Source organism: Artemia franciscana, chromosome 17 (genome assembly GCF_032884065.1).
Source record: "Artemia franciscana chromosome 17, ASM3288406v1, whole genome shotgun sequence".
Taxonomy (NCBI): domain Eukaryota; kingdom Metazoa; phylum Arthropoda; class Branchiopoda; order Anostraca; family Artemiidae; genus Artemia; species Artemia franciscana.
The window spans coordinates 28126648-28146433 of NC_088879.1; the positions used below are offsets into that span (position 1 = coordinate 28126648).

Genomic DNA, 19786 nt, shown 5'->3' on the forward strand with positions numbered 1-19786 from the left:
TGCCACAGGGTGCATTAAATTATCACTGAGTGTGCTTTTTTTCTTAACAAATCTGGACCGATGTTATTTATCGTCAGGGTCCCAGGTGCACCCCGCTGCCATGCAGTCTATTCACAGAAAAATGATTTTAAAACAACACAGGAATTCCGTGGCCACTAATAAACTGTCAGCTTTCTCCCAACAAGGGCAGCTATCTCTCTTTCATTACTTTTGGTTCATCGGTTGCATTCTGTTCAGTGCTTCCACTATACCCGAATTTTTAGAGACTTCCCCGAAAACTCGAAAAAAGGTTTAGCAAAAACTCTTGTGCCTTTGAGTTTCAAAGTTATAAATCTGGCCCTGTCTCCATGACTAATAATATTATGATCCTTAGGGGGTTTAGTTACACAGAGAGCCCCTGCATCATCGCAGTCCAAGAGCTTTGGATGTGCACCATGCACCTCCCTTGTTCCTCATGCACCTCATCAAAATCTGAATTGAGCTTGTCGGTGATGGCGGAAGTACTGATCAGCAGTAAATAAGATTAATTAGTAGTTTCTCGTACTAGGCAGAACTGGAGTTGATGGGAAAGGTTTTACTATCGTGACTGCTTTCTAGGAAGTGGGAAAAAAGAAAATAGGTTCAATTGCTCTTCTAAAAGAACAGTGGCGTGGCACAGACCGAGGGGACTTCTGCGGAAATGAGGGTGCATTGTTTCCCGTTACATGAGGAAAACTAACAAGTCAATCGCGTATTTATTACTGTAAGTAATCCAAAATAAAAGAGAATAATCAAATGAAATACGCTTATTCACTTAGTTACACCACTTATTCACCATTTGGATATAAAATTAAAGTGCATGGTATTCCGAAAAGAGCGCATGATCAAACTTCCGATGGCAATGCTATGGATCTGTATAGCCTATGGAAAAAACATTATTTTCGGAGTTATTACATTATTGGGTACTTATGCGTAATTACGTTGTTATGTTAATTTTAATGAAATGCACCAAAATATGGTGAAAATATAAGATACTTCCATACAATTCAGAGCACTCGAGAAGTTTGGTCAGTAGAATCAACCAAAAAGCGCTTTACGATTCTGTATTCGGAGACAATTAGGTTAGGTTTACTGAAATAAACTACATTGTAACTATATTTTAATTAAATATTTAAGATGGAGTTTGTATTTTTGTTAGGTTATTTAATATAATGCGTTCTAGTTGGCCTGCTTCACATAATTCTTTGTTGTAGTTTCCATAATTTTGTAACTAAAGTATTATATTTTCCTCATATTTTTGTATATTTTATTAGGGTTAACCTAGCTTAACTTCTTGTGTGTGTTCTGGATTGTAGAGTAGTACAAAATATATTACTTTAGTAACAAAATTATGTTCAATAAAATAGAGAATTATGGAAAGTAGGTCGCCCAGAATGCATTATATTAAGTATCTAACCACATCTATATATTAAATATTTAATTAAAATATACCTGGATAGCCAAGTTACCGTTAGTCTCCCTTAGGCTAAGCAGATTATCTCCTAGTAGATACAGAAAACCGGTTTCATTACAGGTCAAGAACATAATGTGGTCGCTATAGCAAGTAATTACCCATAATTGTTAGCTTTAAAAGTCAATTCAAATACTGACCAAGGGGGTTGGTATTCCTTCACAAATGGCTACACGATTTCGAATGACAACCCCTATAAAATATCACGCACAGAGAAACCTTTTAAATGGTTTCAACCTCTGACTGGAGCATTTTTCGTCAACTTTTTGAACAAAAGGCTTGATTTGTCATATGCTTCCAATTTGTTAGCATTTTAGAGGGGGAGGGGGGGGGGGTAGCAATTCCAAATTTTGAATTACAACATCCAGTAGTGTGTAGGATACATTCTAGATTAGGGGACCAATTTGGTAAAATTCTAGTTAATTGACTTCTTGCTATCTCAGAAAGGGTTTAGGTTAGGAAAATGAAATTTTCAGAGATGAAACTACAGACTAAACTATGTCCTGGGAAGGTATTTTGAAGCAACTACCTGCACTCCTTCTCCCTCTAGAGGGCCCTGACCTTTGATGACCTTTAAAAATATGTGTGCTATAAAAGTGAAACCTTGCAAAATAGATCTTCTGCTTAATTGAAGTACAATAATATTGTTTTCAGCTTCATAACTTTGCTCACTTCCATTTTATAAGGTTTTAAAGATATGCAAATACATTTCCTAAATTTGAAAAACAAACATTGATATGCCTCAAAATTCTGCTCATATAACAGGAATTGCATGTTCAGAACTAAAGGCAGAGAAAAAGCAACTAGTAACCGAAAATGAAGGTAAAATGTTGTTTTGTCAAAATTTCAATAGGTAATAGACTTGTCATGTAGGTAAATTTCAGGGCGCTCTAGAGGCAGAAGGAGTGGAGGACTTTAAAATACCTTCCCAGGACATACTTTAGCCTGTAGACCTATCCCTGAAAGTTTCATTTCCCTAACCTAAACCCTTTCCGAGACAGCAAGAAGTCAATTAACTAGAATTTTACCAAATTCCTGCGTACGTACCTGTACGTAAGTTAATTCTTAAGTTACGTATATTTTTTACTAATAAAAACGTTCGTTAAAAATTGAAATTTCTAGTTGGATTTTTAAGTAACCGAGAAATTGGAGGGCAACTAGGCCTCCTTCCTCACCCCTTATTTCTCAAAATCGTCTGATCAAAACTAAGAGAAAGCCATTTAGTCAAAAAAAGAATTAGTATACAAATTTCATTTTAATAATTTATGTGCGGAGAGCCAAAATCAAACATGAATTAATTCAAAAACGTTCAGAAATTAAATAAAAAAACTAGTTTTTTAACTGAAAGTAAGGAGCGACATTAAAACTTAAAACGAACAGAAATTACTCCGTATATGAAATGGGTTGTCCCCTCCGCAATCCCTCGCTCTGTACGCTAAAGTTTGACTCTTTGCCACAATTCTACTTTTAAAACAATTAAAAGCTTTAGCGTAAAGAGCGAGGGATTGAGGAGGGGACAACCCATTTCATATACGGAGTAATTTCTGTTCGTTTTAATGTCGCTCCTTACTTTCAGTCTAAAAAACTAGTTTTTTTATTTAATCTTTGTAAAGAGCCAACAAAACTGGATTAAGCTACAAGCCGGAGTAAAAATCCATTAAATAGGCCTAGAGCTATGCTGAACGCAATAAAGTAGCCTATTTTGTTATTATCCAACTTCAGGATAAACTCTCTCTATAATGCAAACTTTATACAAAAAAAACCTTATACAACACTCACATTTTCAGATATTCACGAATGTAAATCACACTAGCTACCTCAGCGAACTTGCACTAAATGCACTGTAATTTCCTCGGTCGGCTGAAGCAGCAAAATCCGTTTGCAAGATCAGTGCCTTCGACCAATAGCGTTCTTTTTTCATTTTCGTTGCTTTGTTTGAAAAGTTGCCGTTGTAGCCGGAGGAGAGGGGGAGTCTATTTTAAATTTAAAGGGCTGCATTTTTAATCGAAAATACAAAAGACACCCACAGGTTTTGCCTTTTTGCCTCTCTTAGTGATAGCTATTCAGCATGAATTAAAAGGTTTAACCATACAAGCCATCGGGTTGTGAAGAAAACAATTTATATATTTTGTTTTTTCATTTGGCTAGGAGGATTATCAACAGCGACAGATTGTGAGAAAATATTCACACCATTTGGAAGGTTGAATTAAAAGAAGAAACGAAATTAAAAACTAAAGAGTGAAATAAAAGGATCAGAAATCACTATAAATGTCAAACATTGAATGGACATTAATTAAAAAATTAAACCATTCATGGTAATGAACAGTAAGTAGAGATCGAGTGTTGTCATTAGAAAGTGAATAGAATGGAATTGCTTATAACATTATAATATTAAAAGAAAAATATTGACAAATAAAAAATATTTTTTATAAATTTTTCAAATATCTAAAATTTAAGGTAAATTTTATGGTTAACTCACTAATGAGATCAAAGCCGTATTCTGAGGGGAGGGAGACTTGAACCCCTCACCCGTAATTTTGTCCAGCCTGTAAAAACGCTAGAAAAGTGAATATAAACGAATTGTTGATGCTTTTTTAAAAGTTTTTTTTTAATCCCTCTCCGAAAAAATACTTTCGTACCAACCTTGAACGAGATAGCTAAGAAATTGACATATCTCTAGTAACAGAGTTTCATCCTGAATCCAAGTATAGCACTCATTTCTGTTGGGAATGAACTATACCCCCTCTCCTAATTTGCAAATATAAATCCTAAATTATAGCCTACTATGCAATGAATTTTCATTGTTTTGAAAAGCTGTTAAATTAATTTGAGGAAAGAGTGACTTACAGAAATGTCAGTGTATATCCACAACTCAGGGTATATATTTGCAGATTCGTGAGGGGGATGGGTAAAGCTTATTTTGGACTCAAATGAATGTTATATTTGGATTTAAGATGAAATTATATTTCTAAATGTAGTTTAAGTCTCTTTCTTAGCTATCTCATTAGTAAGTTAATCGGAAAATTTACCAAATTTAAATCCATCGAAGGCTAATAGCATAAACAAATTGGCATCATTTTAGAAAATGGGAGTCAATAACCTACCAAAGGGGGATAATCACCCAATTCAGCATGTTTGCGCGTTAAGAGATACACATATCTACAAAAGTACAGTATTTTGCACATCATTTGAGACGGGTGGTCACGGGTGTGTGTCCGTTTTATCTTCTTTTTTTCATCATGCTAAACCATTAGTCGTAAAATATCAGAAAAAGGCTCACTTGAACCGAAATTGAACATTTATTGCTCTTTTTAAATAATAAAAAACAAATATGCCGCATGAAGACATCTATTCAGCTACTTATGCTAGAGGTGTCAGTTGGTTTGGGGGTATCTGATCTCAATATTTAGAAGATATTTTGTGATATTTTCATTGGATTTTTTTTATATGTTGTTCAAATTAAAAAAAAAATGCCCCTACCAAGATTTCTAAATGTTTGCTTCCCCCTGACACTTTTGAAAATTGACGCCACTGATTTGCGTCCAGTGGCATCAGTTCACAAAAATCCAGAGGGGATGTATTTTTAAAAATTTAGAGGGTACATTTTTTTTCGATTTTCCCAAATAAAAACACCGGAAAAGGCATTTTGCAAATGAAAAAATTAATCATTCTAGGGGAAGGAAAAATCTCCCTGATAGCCTCCCCCCCCCCGCTTGAACCCCTACTTGTTCCCAAAAACAACAATTTTGCCCGAATAGGCTGATCAGTAGTTCTAAGAATTTTTTTAAAGTTTTTCTAACAGAAGTAAAGGGCAAAGTTGAAACTTAAACCGAAGAAAAAACATTGCTTGCGGATTACGCAAGATCTATCTATAAACTACTTCAAACAAGCTGACTTGTAATATGATGAAAGGATGAAAAACATTGTCAAATTTAACTAATTAGTTTCATCTATCTATTTTCACAATTCAACGTGGCACCACTTATGATAATAAGGCACCGCCCTAAAAGCTTCGCATGTTTTGAAACAACCAAATGTGAAATCTTACAAAATAGGGGTTTTCTAGTATGAATAGACCTAAAACAGGATCCAAAGGATATTTTTCCCTATTTTGATGTCCTTGGTACTTCAGTAATTTTGTTTTCACAAGCAACCAAAAATCAGTTTGTACCATTTGTTATTAGCAATGATTGGGACTGCGAAACAAGCAGGCTACCTGGACTCAGGGTTGCCAGCTGACGATGTCTAAAAAGAGTGCGTAACAAGGCAAATATTGCTCAAAAGGAGTGCAAATCAAAAAATTTCCGCGCGAGACAGCTGCCGCAAGCGCAGCTCCTCTCACTGTTCTGACCACTCTTACGTCATTTATAAGTAATTATAAATTACCCTGCGATCATTAAACATACTACCTGTTAGTTTTTCAAATGTATCTAAATAAGGTCAGGAGGAATCACTAATAAATGAACCCCGTTCTGTTTAAAGCTAAGAGGTATGACTCTGCTTGAAATGTAAATGCGTTAATTTTGATCTTCTGAACCTTTAACTGAACTACAACTGACTTCATTTAAATATTTAGATAAAGTTTTGTCTCCAATTTGTCCAAATGTTTTGAAAGGAATAGCCTATTAGAGATCCAAGTAACTAGTCATGATCTATAGCTCACCTCACTGTAGTCAAGCACTGTACCGCAGTACTAAAAAAAAAGAAAATGATTGGTGAACACATTTTTACTCGCACAAAATTCTTCTTCTTCTTCCTCTATTGGGTTTCCTCCTTTACTTTTAAATTTATTTCCAATTTTTATATGTAATGAGTAGTTTTCTGGCACATTCCCAGAAAGCGGATAGCTTATCGTTCCGCAGACGTACTGCTTTGCTTTGAGTATATTAAGTTTGAGCATATTGATGAACATGAATAAATGCGAATGACACAAGGGTTCTACGAAAGAGGTATTTTAGATTAGGTGAATCAAAAAAAAAGTCTTTCTGGGTAGTTTATCCCAACACCACAGAAGTGTAAATTTAGACTTGCTAGTGAGCTAAAATAACATCAATAGCCTGCAAATATACTAAATGATAAATATGACGTAACATTTCGTTTATGTGCATTTGCAATGTCGATTGAGGAGAACTCAAAACCCGTTAATAAATACACAAAACTTTACAACTAACAGTAAAGTTGATAAACCGGATTATTTATTATATTTCCAAAGAAAGGTTGCGCCAAACAGCTTTTGACTTCTTTTTTTTATTGATCTTCTTTTTCTGAATTGGTTGGAAATACTGGAAAGATCAATGGGGTGGGGCACAGGCAGATATCGTACTAGCTAACTGCTATATCAAATAATTTAATCTGAAGTTTTCTGTATCGCCAATACTTTTTTATTATTAATTTTTAAAAGAGTGAAAAGAGCTGATTATTGGCAAAAAGGGTACGATTCCGGTTCGTGGAGGGAAAGAGTGAGCGCATTGCACACGACGATTGGGCAAGTTGGCAATCCTGTTTTGACTTACAGTCGTTTGTTTTATAAACGGAGCGGTAGAAATCGCTTTACGACCCGGTCAGCGTGAAAATTGCCTTTAGCTCTTGGCTCACCGGGCCTCTTTCCGGCAGAAAATTCGAAGTCAATAACGTCATTCAACTAAAGTTTTAAAAGTTAGACGGTTTTAATATAATAGCAATGAACATCAATTCTGAAATGTTAATAAGTGCAATTAAAGAAAGACCTGCGGTATGGGACAAGTCGATGGAGTCCTATAAAGATAAACGAAGGAAGTTTGAAGCATGGACCGAAATCTGCAAACTTTTAAATGAAGATTATGAATCTCTAACAGAAAGCAAAAGAAACGAATTTAGTAAGTGATTTTATTTTATGGTTAACCCTTCTCCTCCTCTGGGGAGCAATAAGTCGTAAAAATATGCATGAAAATAGGAAAATGAGGAATAAAATCAAATGAAACTTAATAAACTGGGTAATTGTTTAGTTTCATCACAAGCTGTCCAAACTGGAAACTGCTGCTTTGCAGCTTACTGTGGCACTTAACTTAGAAGTGCTAATAAGCGCATCCATTTCTGGTTGACCTTCCTCCTCCTCCATGGGGCAAACTAAAAATGCGTAAAGTGGGCAGGGTTTTGAAGCCTAGGGAAATATTGGGGTTTTACAATATAAATAAAATTATATTTTTAAATGCTGTTTCCAGTCATCACTGGTAATTTCTGTATAGTAGGAAGTCGAAAGATAATTACGAAACTTACGCATCCACCAATGCTAATTATCCACTTTCACTTTCGAGTTGAAACTAGCCAGTGAACCGGTGAATCAGAGCGATTAGTTAAATATTACGTATATACTCCGCTGATTTGAAGAAATGCCTTCCGACGCAATGGAAATTATACAATTTTTCAGTTCGAAATTAAATTTGTTTAAAATATTGTTTGTCTATGGGAAGGCCTTGGTGAAACAAATTTGGTTGAAAAGTGATTTACGCGAGGGAATATTACCTATAGAGTGAAGCGAATTAGTCCATGAGCCCCGCGGGTTGCCGGGCGAGGCCCGTATTGTATATTTTTTGAACAATTATTCGACCTGGAGCCTGAAAGAGCAAGCAAAAAGTAGGTCATAAATAAGAACTAACAATTGAACCAATTAGAATACAGACGTCTCCCCGCTGCCCTCGGCACTCATGGACCAATTCGCTTCGCTCTATAGGTAATATTCACTCGCGAGAATCGCTATTCAACCAACTTTGTTTCAACAAGGCCAACCCACAACAGTTTCTAGTTTGGACAGCTTGTGACGAAACTAAACATTTTCCATAAATTGTAGTTAAAATTTCTTTTCCCACTATAGTTAACTTAAACACACAAAAAAGTATTTGAAACTAGTCTATGTACCTCCTTTGAAGACTGATAACTTTTAATCCTGCCTAATATAGCAAAACCTACAGGACACAGGCTTGGGAAACAGGCAGGATTTGCAAGACTTTTTTTTTAATGGTGACATGCCAATACTATTCCTGAGAGCTGGTACATAATTTCCTAGGACGTGGGCAATTGCTACCAGAAGGTTTGCTTTGACCAAGATTTAAATGAGAATATTTAAATGAGAATATTTCTCATACTTTTGCTTTTGAACTTTCTTTTGATGCATTCATATTTCACAGGGAGAGGGGCAGTTCCCCCCTCCATGCTATTACTGGTAGCCTATATCAGGCGCGTATGTATTATTTCTCTTGGGGGGAGGGGGCAACAATGAAAATATAACTAGGGGATATTAAAAATAGGGTACTTGTTAAACATCCCGAAAACCCTCAAGAAGTTCGATATTTGTGATCTGAGAAAAATCGGTTCGCGTTCGGTTATAATTAACTTAGTCTCAGCGCGAAAAACTACGACGCAGGTATTTTTAATTAAATATTTAGTGTATAAAGGTTGTCGTGTATTTAACATGGTAATAAATGTTTACCTACCCCCGGAAAATACCCCCCGGTAAAATACCCCCTGTAAAACAATCTTCAGAAAATACCTACACCCCCTCTCTGGGAAATACATCCCCATTGAAAGACAATTATTTCCAAACATTTTCACCACCCTGAAAATTCCCCCAGAATATCCCCCCCTCCAGCAGAACACTCGCCCGCGTAAAATGTCCGTATGTTCTCCAATAACAAATACTATCTGTAAGCAATTGACAAAATACAAAACTTAAAAAGACACTTAAACAATTGGGTACTCTGATTGTTTTGTAGTTAGGGAGGGACAGATATACCTCAATGGGTGAACGTTAATGCCAAAACATCCCAGCTCTCATTGAACCTTCAGATAAGAGCAGAATTAGTTTTAAGATAGAGACGAGGGGGGATGGAGGTAGAAATTAATGTTTAATCCCCAGGGCCATAACCAGGAATTTTGCTGGGGGGTCATTCTTTCGGGGAGGGGTGTACAAAAGAAACTTTAAAAAACGTATCAAAAAAGTAAAATTGACATATTGTCCCTTATGATATCTGGAAATATTTCTGGTATACGCTATCATGAAAGTAAAAAGTAACATTAAACCCCAAAATGAGTAAAATTTATTCTGTTTAGAAAAGGGGCTTCCCCTTCCTCATCCGCAATTCCATTTCATAGTTGAAAAAACTTTGGAGGGTACTCATTAGAACAGAAATTAAGAGTCTTAATCCTTTTTTTTTTAAGTTGAAAGTGATGGGAGACCAACCAGCTATGGGGGGGGGGCGATATTTTTGGAAGGGGAATATTTTCTGAGGGGCTTGTCTATTCTGGAGGGCATTTTCTGTGGCAGGAGGGGGGTATTTTTCCTGCGGTGTAAACGCCGACCGCCATTTAAAATAATGCGTTCTGGGCGGCCTGCTTTCCATAATTTTCCTCTGTAGTTTCTATAATTTTATTGGTAAGGCATTATATTTTATCATGTTTTGGTATATTTCATTATGATTAACCTAACTAATCATCATGATTAACCTAATTTGACCTCTTGAATGTTTTCGGGATGTTCAGTAAGTACCAAAAAAACGAGTTCGATTTTATAATTGGAATAAGAAATGTCTGGAAATTCAAGAAAATTTCGGATTTGGGTTAGGGAGTGGGCCCCAAGCCCTCCCCCTTTTTGAGGGTGTATCCAGGGTGAATAAAGGGTCATTTGCCCCCTCTCCAGAAGTTCTAATGTTGGACCAATTACCGTGGGTGTATTTTTAGAAGGGGAATCTTCTAAGGGGAGTATTTTCTGTGGGGGGGTCCATTCCAGAGGGCATTTTCTGCGGCGGGGGGGGGGGGTGTTTTTCCTGCAGGGTAAACGCTGGCCACCATTTAAAATGATACCGTTTTGGGCGGCCTGCTTTCCATAGTTTTCCTCTTTAGTTACCATAGATTTATTGATAAAGCATTATATTTTATCATATTTTGATATATTTCATTATGATTGACCTAACTAATCATTATGATTTACCTAATTTGACCTCTTGAATGTTTTCGGGATATTTTATAAGTATCAAAAATGAATTCGATTTTATAATTAGAATAAGAAATGTCTAGACATTCAAGAAAATTTTGAATTTGGGCGAGGGGGAGGACCCTAAGCCCCCCTCTGCCTAGGGTATATCCAGGGAGATTGAAGGGTCATTTGCACCCTGTCCAGAAGTTCTAATGTTATACTAATTACCGGGGATGTATTTTTGGAAGGGGAATCTAAGAGGAGTATTTTTTGTAGAGGAAGGTCTATCCCAAAGAGTATTTTCTGCAGGGGGGGGGGTATTTTTCCTGCGGGGTAAACACCGGCTACCATTTAATATGATGTGTTCTGGGCGGTCTGCTTTCCATAATTTTCCTCTGTAGTTACCATAATTTTGTTGATGAAGTATTTCATATTTTGATGCATTTCATTATGATTGTTCAGACTAATTATTATGATTAACATAATTTGACCTCTTGAATGTTTTTGGGATATTTAACAAGTATCAAAAACGAATTCGGTTTCATATTTAGAATAAGAAGTGTCCAGAGATTCTAGAAAATTTTGGATTTGGGTCAGGGGGTGGACCCCGACCCCCCCCCCCCCCTCTGTAGTGAATATCCAGGGTGATTGAAGGGTCATTTGCTCCCTACCCAGAAGTTCTAATGTTGCATTAATTAGCAAGGGTGGAGGGAAGAAAAATACCAATGGCAGAGCTTCTATTGTGCCCCCCAAAGTTAATTTTGTATCTGCTCCAGCGCACGTTCCTACCTTAGATTTTTTTAACGGTGTGGAACGGCGAACTCATTTCATCGAAGTTCACAATTCCCTCTATAACATTTTTCTTGAAATCATTGCTACATGCAATTTTCTAAACCTAGGAATAGGGTAGGAGCAGATAAAAGTTCCTGAAAAACTCTTTCTGCGGCAAAATGCATCCTCGGAATTATATCGGTAATCATTGCCAGTTAGCGGATATGGCCGTGTTGCAATACCATTCTAAAAGTTGTTGGCAAGCGTAATGAACTGATGATTCTAGAAAGTGTAGTGTAAGTTTGTTCGGTGTTTAATTTTAATTAAATTAAAACTAGTTTTTTTTTACTGAAAGTAAAGAGTAACAGCAAATATTAAAACGAACAGTAATTATTCTGTATGGGGGGTGCTATAACTTCCTCAATCCTCTCTATTTACGCTAAATTCTTAAAGAATTTAAAATTACTTCTCATTCGAACTCAGCGGCCCTTGTGTTTGAGCAGTCTTTCTCAAACAATTGTGATAAAAATTCAAACTTTAGCGTAAGCAGTGATAAATGAGGAAGGGGGAGCCCAGATCATATATGGGATAATTTATGTTCGTTTTATGCTTTAATGTTACTTCTTACTTTCAGGTGAAAAAAAACGGTTCTATTGAATTTCTGGCCGTTTTTCTAATCATGCCAGGAAATTTTCGTTCCCCCGTGTAAAATCTTTGTTTTTGTCGGTTATTCGAAACACATTCAAGAATTACGCTTATCATATATACATATCAGAAAACCAATGTCATAGCTACAGAAACAAGTGACGAATGACACAATGCAGTGGATTTGTTTAATTTGGGCTATATATTCGCATATTAGGGGAGGGGGGTTAGGTTATGTTAGGTTTAGGCTTACATAATTTTTGTTCTAAAGCGTTATTTTATCATAATGTTTGTTATATTTTATTAGGAATAACCTAACTTCACTTCTTGGGTGTGTTTCGAATAAACGACAAGTACCAAATTTTCTCAGTAAAATTCACCCCTGAAACTTTCCTCTCCAAGGAAAATTTCTCCGTAGAAACTCCTCCCCCCCCCCAAGACAAAAGTGAGTATATTTTCAATAATGTGAGTATATGTATGTACGCAAATTTCCTAACATACAGCTCCAGGGACTATGGGGGGTCATGTCATCCCCGAAGGCACGGCTTTGGATCTTTTTATGCTGAATCAAAGGAATATCCCAAAATTATGGTTGGATGTCTTTTCGGTAAAAAGTAGCGCAGGAGGAGAGGTAGTTGCCCTTCAATCTTTTTTTGGTCACGCTCTTATCCAGAGGCATCGTTATGACACACCTGCCATGTTTCCTTCATACCGATCGTCTTTTGTGGCATGCATGACACGCTTTGTACTATTGGTGCTAGTGATACGCTTCTACCACGAATTATGTATGTCATCTAGTGTATGTGAATTTTGAAAATGGGCGCCCTCTTGGTTTCAAAGCAAGATGAGGAAATGATTGTTACTCATGCTGCCATCAGTTCCTTTTTCTCTAAAGAGCAAGTTTATTGAGGCATAAAGCTGGGACTGGATGGTTGAGCAGGACAATACCTCTTATAAAGGGATTATTACTTGTCTTTCTCAATTTTAATATCGCTTTGACAATTGAGATACTCTTTTACACGCTTCGACATGAACCTTAGAAAACATTGGATGTAATCAGCTCCGTGACCGTTTTTAAGCATGGAACTAAGTTTTGGAGAAAACCTATTGTGTTTAGAAGTGTTTAGAAGTGAATCTTCGAAAACGCTTAGAGTGGAGAGATCGGGATGAAACTTAATGGGAAGAATAAACACAAGTTCTAGATACGTGATTGACATAATAGGAACGGATCCGTTCTCTTTGGAGGAGCAGGGCGGTGTTAATTTGGAGAAATCAGAAAAATTGAGGTATTTTTAACTCAGGAACGGGTGACCGGATCTTAATAAAATTTGATATTTAGAAGGAATTCATGTCTCAGAGCTCTTATTTCAAATCCCGACCAGATCTGTTGACATTGGGGGGAGTTGGAGGTGGAAATCGTCATTTTGTGTAGGTCCCTGACACGCCTACCAATTTTTATCGTCCTAGTACGTCCAGAAGCAACGAACTCGCCAAAGCACTGGACCCCTCTAACTCATCCAAAAAGAGTGGATCCAGTCCAGTTACGTCAATAACGTATCAAAAAATAAGAGCTCTGAAATATGAGTTCCTTCTAACTATAAAATTTAAAAATACCTCATGAACGGTCACCCGTTCTTAAGTTAAAAATATCTCAATTTTTCTAATTTTTCCAAATTAAATCCCCCTCCGATCCCCCCAAAGAGATCGGATCTGTTCCGGTTATGTCAATCACGTATCTAGGACTTGTGCTTATTTTCACCACCAAGTATAATCCCGGTCCCTCCACTCTAAGCGTTTTCCAATATTTTAGGTTTCCCCCTCCAACTTCCCCCAATGTCACCGGATGCGGTCGGGATTAAAAGTAATAGCTCTGAAACATGATATCCTTCTAAATATCAAATTTCATTAATATGATCACCCGTTCTTAAGTTAAAAATACCTAATTTTTCCGAATTCACCGTCGCCCCTCCCCTCAGATGGTCAAATTGGGGATCCAACTATTTCTAATCTATTTTGGTCTGGTCCTGATACGCATGCCAAATGTCGTCTTCCTAGCTTATCTGGAAGTGCGTAAACTAGCAAAACCGGGACCGACAGAATTTGCGATCGCTATGTGTCACTTGGTAAATACCAAGTGCCATAAAAAACCCGAGGTATAAGGTAGGAGCAAACTCGCTTTTCATAAGCAGCCTGTGATGGAAGGAACAAAAAAAAGAAGAAAAAATCAAATTTAAGGACAAATCATTTTAAATTGGGTGGTATGCACTAGTTTTAACCCTTAATATGTTTTCGGTATATGAATCCAGATAACGTAGAAATATTTATTTTTTAGGCAAATCTGTGGTGAAGAAATGGGCAAATATGCGTGACAACTGGGTGAAATGCCACAAAAAACTGAAAGACCAGGGTGCAGACTGGACTACTAAACTTTCTCGTAAATACATCTACTATGAAGAAATGAGCTTCTTGAAAAAAATAGTCGGACATCGTGAATTCAATATACCCACTAGCGAAGGTGACGACGATGGAGATGAAAATACAATTTCACCCATGCATGACAACAGCACTCAGCAAAAAAGAAAAATGAAAGAGTTAGACGATAGAAGGGTTGAATTCAACCCGAAAATGGCAAAATTTTTAGACTCGGCGGAAAAGGAGGAGGAAAGCAGAATGCTGTCTTTTTTTAAAGGTATACTGCCTACTGTTGAAAAGTTTAGTGAAGAAGAAGTAGTGGAATTTCAGTTTGACGTAATGAAAATAATAAGAGATATAACACAAAGGACTCATGCCCCATTTAGTCTCAAATTAGAATTGCAGGAATAGTCGTAATAACAGTATGCTTCCATGAACTTTCTAAAGAACATTCTTTCCTAAGCATGATAAATCCTTCAGTTGGATGAATTGACATTGGCATATGTGTATATCTGTGTCACAAAGGTAGTTTTATTTTGGATTTATATGAGACAAAAGCGCTACTTGGCTTAATTTGACATGAACCTAAATAGATTTAAAATAAAGTGTGAATATTTATTGCCTTTTTTGAGCAATTTTTACTGTATAGTTATCAGAGCTGTTCCTAGGGTTGGTGGTGCCCGGGTAAAAATTAATTACTGTACCTACCTCCCTACTCAAATACAGGAAAAAACAAAACAAATCAAAGTGGGCAACTCTCGAAACACTGCGCCCTCCCAGCTGAGGTACCCGAGGCAGCTGCCCTGTTTCCCCCCGGCTTGAACGGCCCATATAGGTATTTAGGTACTTTTATGATATGCCCCCGACATAATATTCTTCATTCTAAGCAGAACTTGTTCTAAGTTCTAACGCCTAAGCATGATAAAATATAGTACTTTAGAAACAAATTTGGGCTATATATTAGCACATTAGGATGGGCGGGGATAAAGTATAGCGGATCTGCGTGCCTTTTGTGTTAGGTACAGTTATTCTGCATATTATGTAGTAAGAACTGTTTTCTAACTTCACATTCTCCAAATACTTTAATCACCCCCCGTAATGTGCAAATATATAGCCCAAATTATATATTTTCCATCTATTCTGTCACTTCTCTTTGTCCTGTCTCATGCTAAGCTGAAACCAAACTAACGAAAAAACGGGTTTTACAATGCGTCAATGAATGAACCACTTACGTGGTCTGGGGTTTATCATGCAAGTAATGATATTTATATTAAAATTAATCAAACGATCACGAGGTATACAAATCCACAAGCACCGAAACAGAGAGAGCTAGCGGTCCGTTCTCCTCCCCTTAAATGTCAATATTTTTGAGGTTTCTTTTGAGTTTTTGCTTTGACTAAAGGATAAACTCGTTCAAGCATTTCAGCTTTAACAAAGCGGATGAACATCACCAATGACCATTCACAATGAGATTTTACTGATACCAAGATTAACCTAGCGTTAATTTAAGCCAATCAGAATTCTTCGCAGAATGATGCAGCCAGTTAGAAACTTCTAAGGAAAATCTAATTGGCTCGAATTAACATTAACTAAATTTCTGTATTAGTAAAGCTCATTGTGAACGAATCTTAATATGAAAATGTCAAATCTGCAAAAGACACATTCAAACTATTGACAATTTAAAGGACTAAATAGAATATTACCAAATGGTACCTGTTAATTATTTTGGAACACGCTCAAGTTCTTGATTTGAGTATAAGATATGGTAAAACCAGTTTCATAGCCACAAAGACAAGTGACAATGCTTTGGACCTTGATAATTTGAGCTATATATTTGCACATTAGATGGGAGGGCTAGGGGTAAAGTATTTGGACAAAGTGATGTTAGAGAACAATTCTTACTTCATAATATGCTGAATAACTGTACCTAACACATTTTACATCCCGCTAAAGTTTACCCTCGTCTCCCCCTAATGTGCAAATATATAGCCCAAAGTATACAAGTCCAACGCATTCTGTCACCCATCATTTGTCTTTGTGGATATGAAACTGCTTTTCTCCGATCTTATTTTCTGATCAATGAATGTGTTCTGAATAATTAACAAGTACCTACCAAATTAATAAATAAAGTTAAATAGCTGTTTAAAGTTCTTAATATGCTTCTACTCCTCAACAATTCGGTCCTGAAATTCTAGTCTGTATGTGTACCTACATATAGTGCATAACACATAAAACCATAGAAATGGTTAATAAGCCGCTAGTGACCCCGTAGAAAATGTTCTTGTTGGAATTTCTAAGGAATCACTGTGAAAAAACTTCAACTATGAGTCAGAAAACAACTTTCACTGAATATGGCTTCCTATTATATAAAAAGTAAATACCTTCAGTGAACCTTAAAGTAGTGGCGTAGCTAGAGTGGATGCAAGGGGGACCGCTGTCTCTGGGAGCACACCCTGAGGGGATGCCAACCTGAGATTTTTGGTTTACTTTTATTATGATTGTAATAGTGGAGGGGGAGCAGGGAAGCTATGTCCCCTGGGAATTTGGATCTATTAAGTAATTATAAGAAAACCAAAGGAAAGAGAGCATAATAGGGAAAACCATAGAAAGAATCAGCTTTTTGTGGTGATTCTAATTATATATTTATTTATTAGCAATTATTGCAGTTATTAGTACACAAGAAAGTTTGTATAATTATATAAAACACAAGAAAAACAAATTAATAAGGGACAATTTCGGTAAAAATATGCCGTCAACTTTTGCTTGTATCGCAAGAGTACCCATAAGCTGATATATGAGTAGTGACGGCCCTCTGATCTTAGACCCATCCCTATCCCTGCTTTTAAAGTCATCCCTATCCCTGGATTCCCTGAGAGCCCTACCCCGTCATTCCCTAACAGCCAGCAGGTGTTTGTTACGTCATAGGGAATGTATTCTAAGAGATGCAGGTGCTTGTTATGTATTAGAGAGTGTTTAAAAAACCTACGAGGGCCAGGGAAAAAACCTTCATGCTCCGCTAGTCAAGATGAAAACGTTACCTAACAAGGATGCTGGCAGAAAATTTCCCAGGGGGGGGGAGACGCCAGAATGGCATCGGTGGTCGGGTGACCGGGAATATATTCAGGATATATTTTTGTAGAAATAAGTTTATTTTAAATGCTTTTAGGAAAAAAATCTCAAATAAAAAGAGCAGTTAAATTACATGCAAAATCAAACAAAATACAGTAAATTTTAAACGACAGGGATTCCTGGCAAAGGGATAAATTTATTTAGTCAAGATTATATTTAATTATTACGTATTTAATCTTAATAGAAAATCAAACCTAAACCATAAACCATAATTACAGAAAGATATATAACTTCCGTAGATTATAAAAGATGTAGACTTGTCCTTATATAAATTTTCTACGCCTTATAATAGTTTATAGAAGGAATGGAGATACTCAAAAATCATCCTGACTGCATAGATACCGCGTTCTGATTTTATAACGGCCATATAAAATATACCTCTTTCATTACAGGAAAGACTTACTCCCCCTCAAACTTAAATCCCTTATATATTAAGACATTAAATAAAAATAGAATAGCAAAAGGAAAACAAAATTTAGCTGTCAAATTGACCCTCTTTCTTTTTGTTGTCCTGTTCAACTAAGTAAAATGAACAGGTAAAAAAAATCGTCACAAGAGAATCTTATTAAATAGTTTGTGATAAAAAACTGGAAATAACAAGTGACTTGGGCAACATTCACTAAAGCTTAAAATGGAATTCTCATGACAATTGCTATACTGGCAATATTGGCTTTTTAACCTGACTCTAAATATATAAAATTCTTTTAGTTTATTATTACCCCCTCCCCCCAAAAAAAAAAAAAAATCTGAGAAAATTTGCTTGATTTCTGAAAAAAGGGGAAATACCTCGAAAAAATGCAATCGGTCTTATTGGAAATCCCCTTATTAAATACATCATATCAGAGAATCCTACCGTAGAGATTTCAAGCTCCCATCTTCAAAATGTGGAAAACTACTTCTTTTTTTTTCCGAAGAAACATCGTCGATGCAGGTTTATTGTTTGTCTTTTCCCATGTGTAGATTGTATCAAACCAAAGGTTGAAGATAATTGGGAGGGAGCTCATTCAAACGTAAATTTAAAGTTCTTTTTTAATGACCAACCTGACCATATAGATTGGACCAGGGAAAAGTCTTGTTTTCTGCCATTTTAGTGCACCAAACTAAGACTTTACCCCAAAGAGGACGAATTTGCAATCAATTTAAAATTCTAAGAATCTAATTGATTTAAAAGTATCAATAGCTATAGTTTAGGCTTCCCAGTTTCAAAAGAAGCAATGCCACAATGTGGCAGTACTGGATTCAACCAAGTTGATTCGTTTTATTTGTAACGAAATTAGGCTATGTTTGGTGATCTCTAATTGCGTATCAGCTATAATGAGGGAGAATTGAATCATTGTTTAGATGGCGGGTAGGGTAGATTCCTGAAAAAGTACATTTTATTGGAAAATCTGCTTACTCTTCATGAGGTTTCAGATAAATATTGAAATAAATAGGGTGGGGGAGTAGGAATTAATTAAAATGTTTCTATATACAGTTATAATGTCACATTCCCATATCTACTAACACAGAGATGGAAAAGGCAAGGCAGGTCATTATCAGCCCTGCGAGGAAATTACTTTGGGATGGCAGACACTGCGAGGAACTTAGTGTTTAGCAATTTTAAATGGTATTATTTTTCTTTTTTTATCAAACAGTTCGTGGTAACGAACTGTAGTAAGGAGCGACCCGGCTCAATAGAAACCAAAACTCTAAAAAATGGAATTTTGATACCAATAACTACATCAAAAGAATCGCATTTTAATGCTGATTTTAAATATATAAGTTTCATCAAGTTTAGTCTTACGCACCAAAAGTTACGAGCCTGAGAAAATTTGTGTCATTTTAGAAAATAGGGGGAAACACCCCCTAAAAGTCATAGAATCTTAACGAAAATTACACCATCAGATTCAGCGTATCAGAGAACCTTACTGTACAAGTTTCAAGCTCCTATCTACAAAAATGTGGAATTTTGTATTTTTTGCCAGAAGGCAGATCACGGATGCGTGTTTATTTGTTTTTTTTTTTTTTTTTTTTTTTTTTTTTCTTTTTCCCAGGGGTGATCGTATCGACCCAGTTGTCCTAGAATGTTGCAAGAGGGCTCATTCTAACGGAAATGAAAAGTTTTAGTGCCCTTTTTAAGTGACCAAAAAAATTGGAGGGCACCTAGGCCCCCTCCCACGCTAATTATTTTCCCAAAGTCAACGGATCAAAATTCTGAGATAGCCATTTTATTCAACGTAGTCGAAAAACCTTATAACTATGTCTTTGGGGACGACTTACTCCTCCACAGTCCCCGTGGGAGGGGCTACAAGTTACAAACTTTGACCAGTGCTTACATATAGTAATGGTTATAGGGAAGTATACAGGTGTTTTCAGGAGGATTTTTTGGTTGGGGGGAGGGGTTGAAAAGAGGG

General features: G+C 36.4%; 2 protein-coding genes across 3 annotated transcripts in view; one reads left to right on the forward strand and one right to left on the reverse strand.

Annotated features, from left to right (window-relative positions):
* Window positions 1-3425, reverse strand: part of LOC136038102 (caveolin-1-like) — a 28741-nt gene extending 25316 nt beyond the window's left edge. Inside the window, exon 1 of the mRNA XM_065721116.1 lies at window positions 3269-3425. The gene's annotated coding sequence lies outside the window, so the exon portion shown is untranslated. The remainder of the gene's footprint in view (window positions 1-3268) is intronic.
* Window positions 3426-3566: 141 nt separating this feature from the next.
* LOC136038103 (uncharacterized) lies at window positions 3567-14904 on the forward strand. Of its 2 annotated transcripts, none has more exons than XM_065721119.1 (2): window positions 3567-3814; window positions 14185-14904. In XM_065721119.1, the coding sequence occupies exons 1-2, from the start codon at window positions 3802-3804 to the stop codon at window positions 14673-14675; spliced, it is 504 nt and encodes a 167-aa protein (XP_065577191.1). In that variant the 5' UTR covers window positions 3567-3801; the 3' UTR covers window positions 14676-14904. The 2 variants fall into 2 exon arrangements, with proteins under 2 accessions (XP_065577191.1, XP_065577190.1); XM_065721118.1 differs by lacking the exon at window positions 3567-3814 and adding an exon at window positions 7117-7344 and having other exon boundaries at window positions 14185-14901.
* Window positions 14905-19786: the final 4882 nt, after the last annotated feature.

Excerpts from the sequence above, each read along its gene's own strand:
- LOC136038103 (XM_065721118.1), top strand. The coding sequence starts at position 7,170 with ATGAACATCAATTCTGAAATGTTAATAAGTGCAATTAAAGAAAGACCT. Across the intron at positions 7,345-14,184 it reads AAGCAAAAGAAACGAATTTA|GCAAATCTGTGGTGAAGAAA; the intron begins GTAAGTGATTTT and ends TTTATTTTTTAG.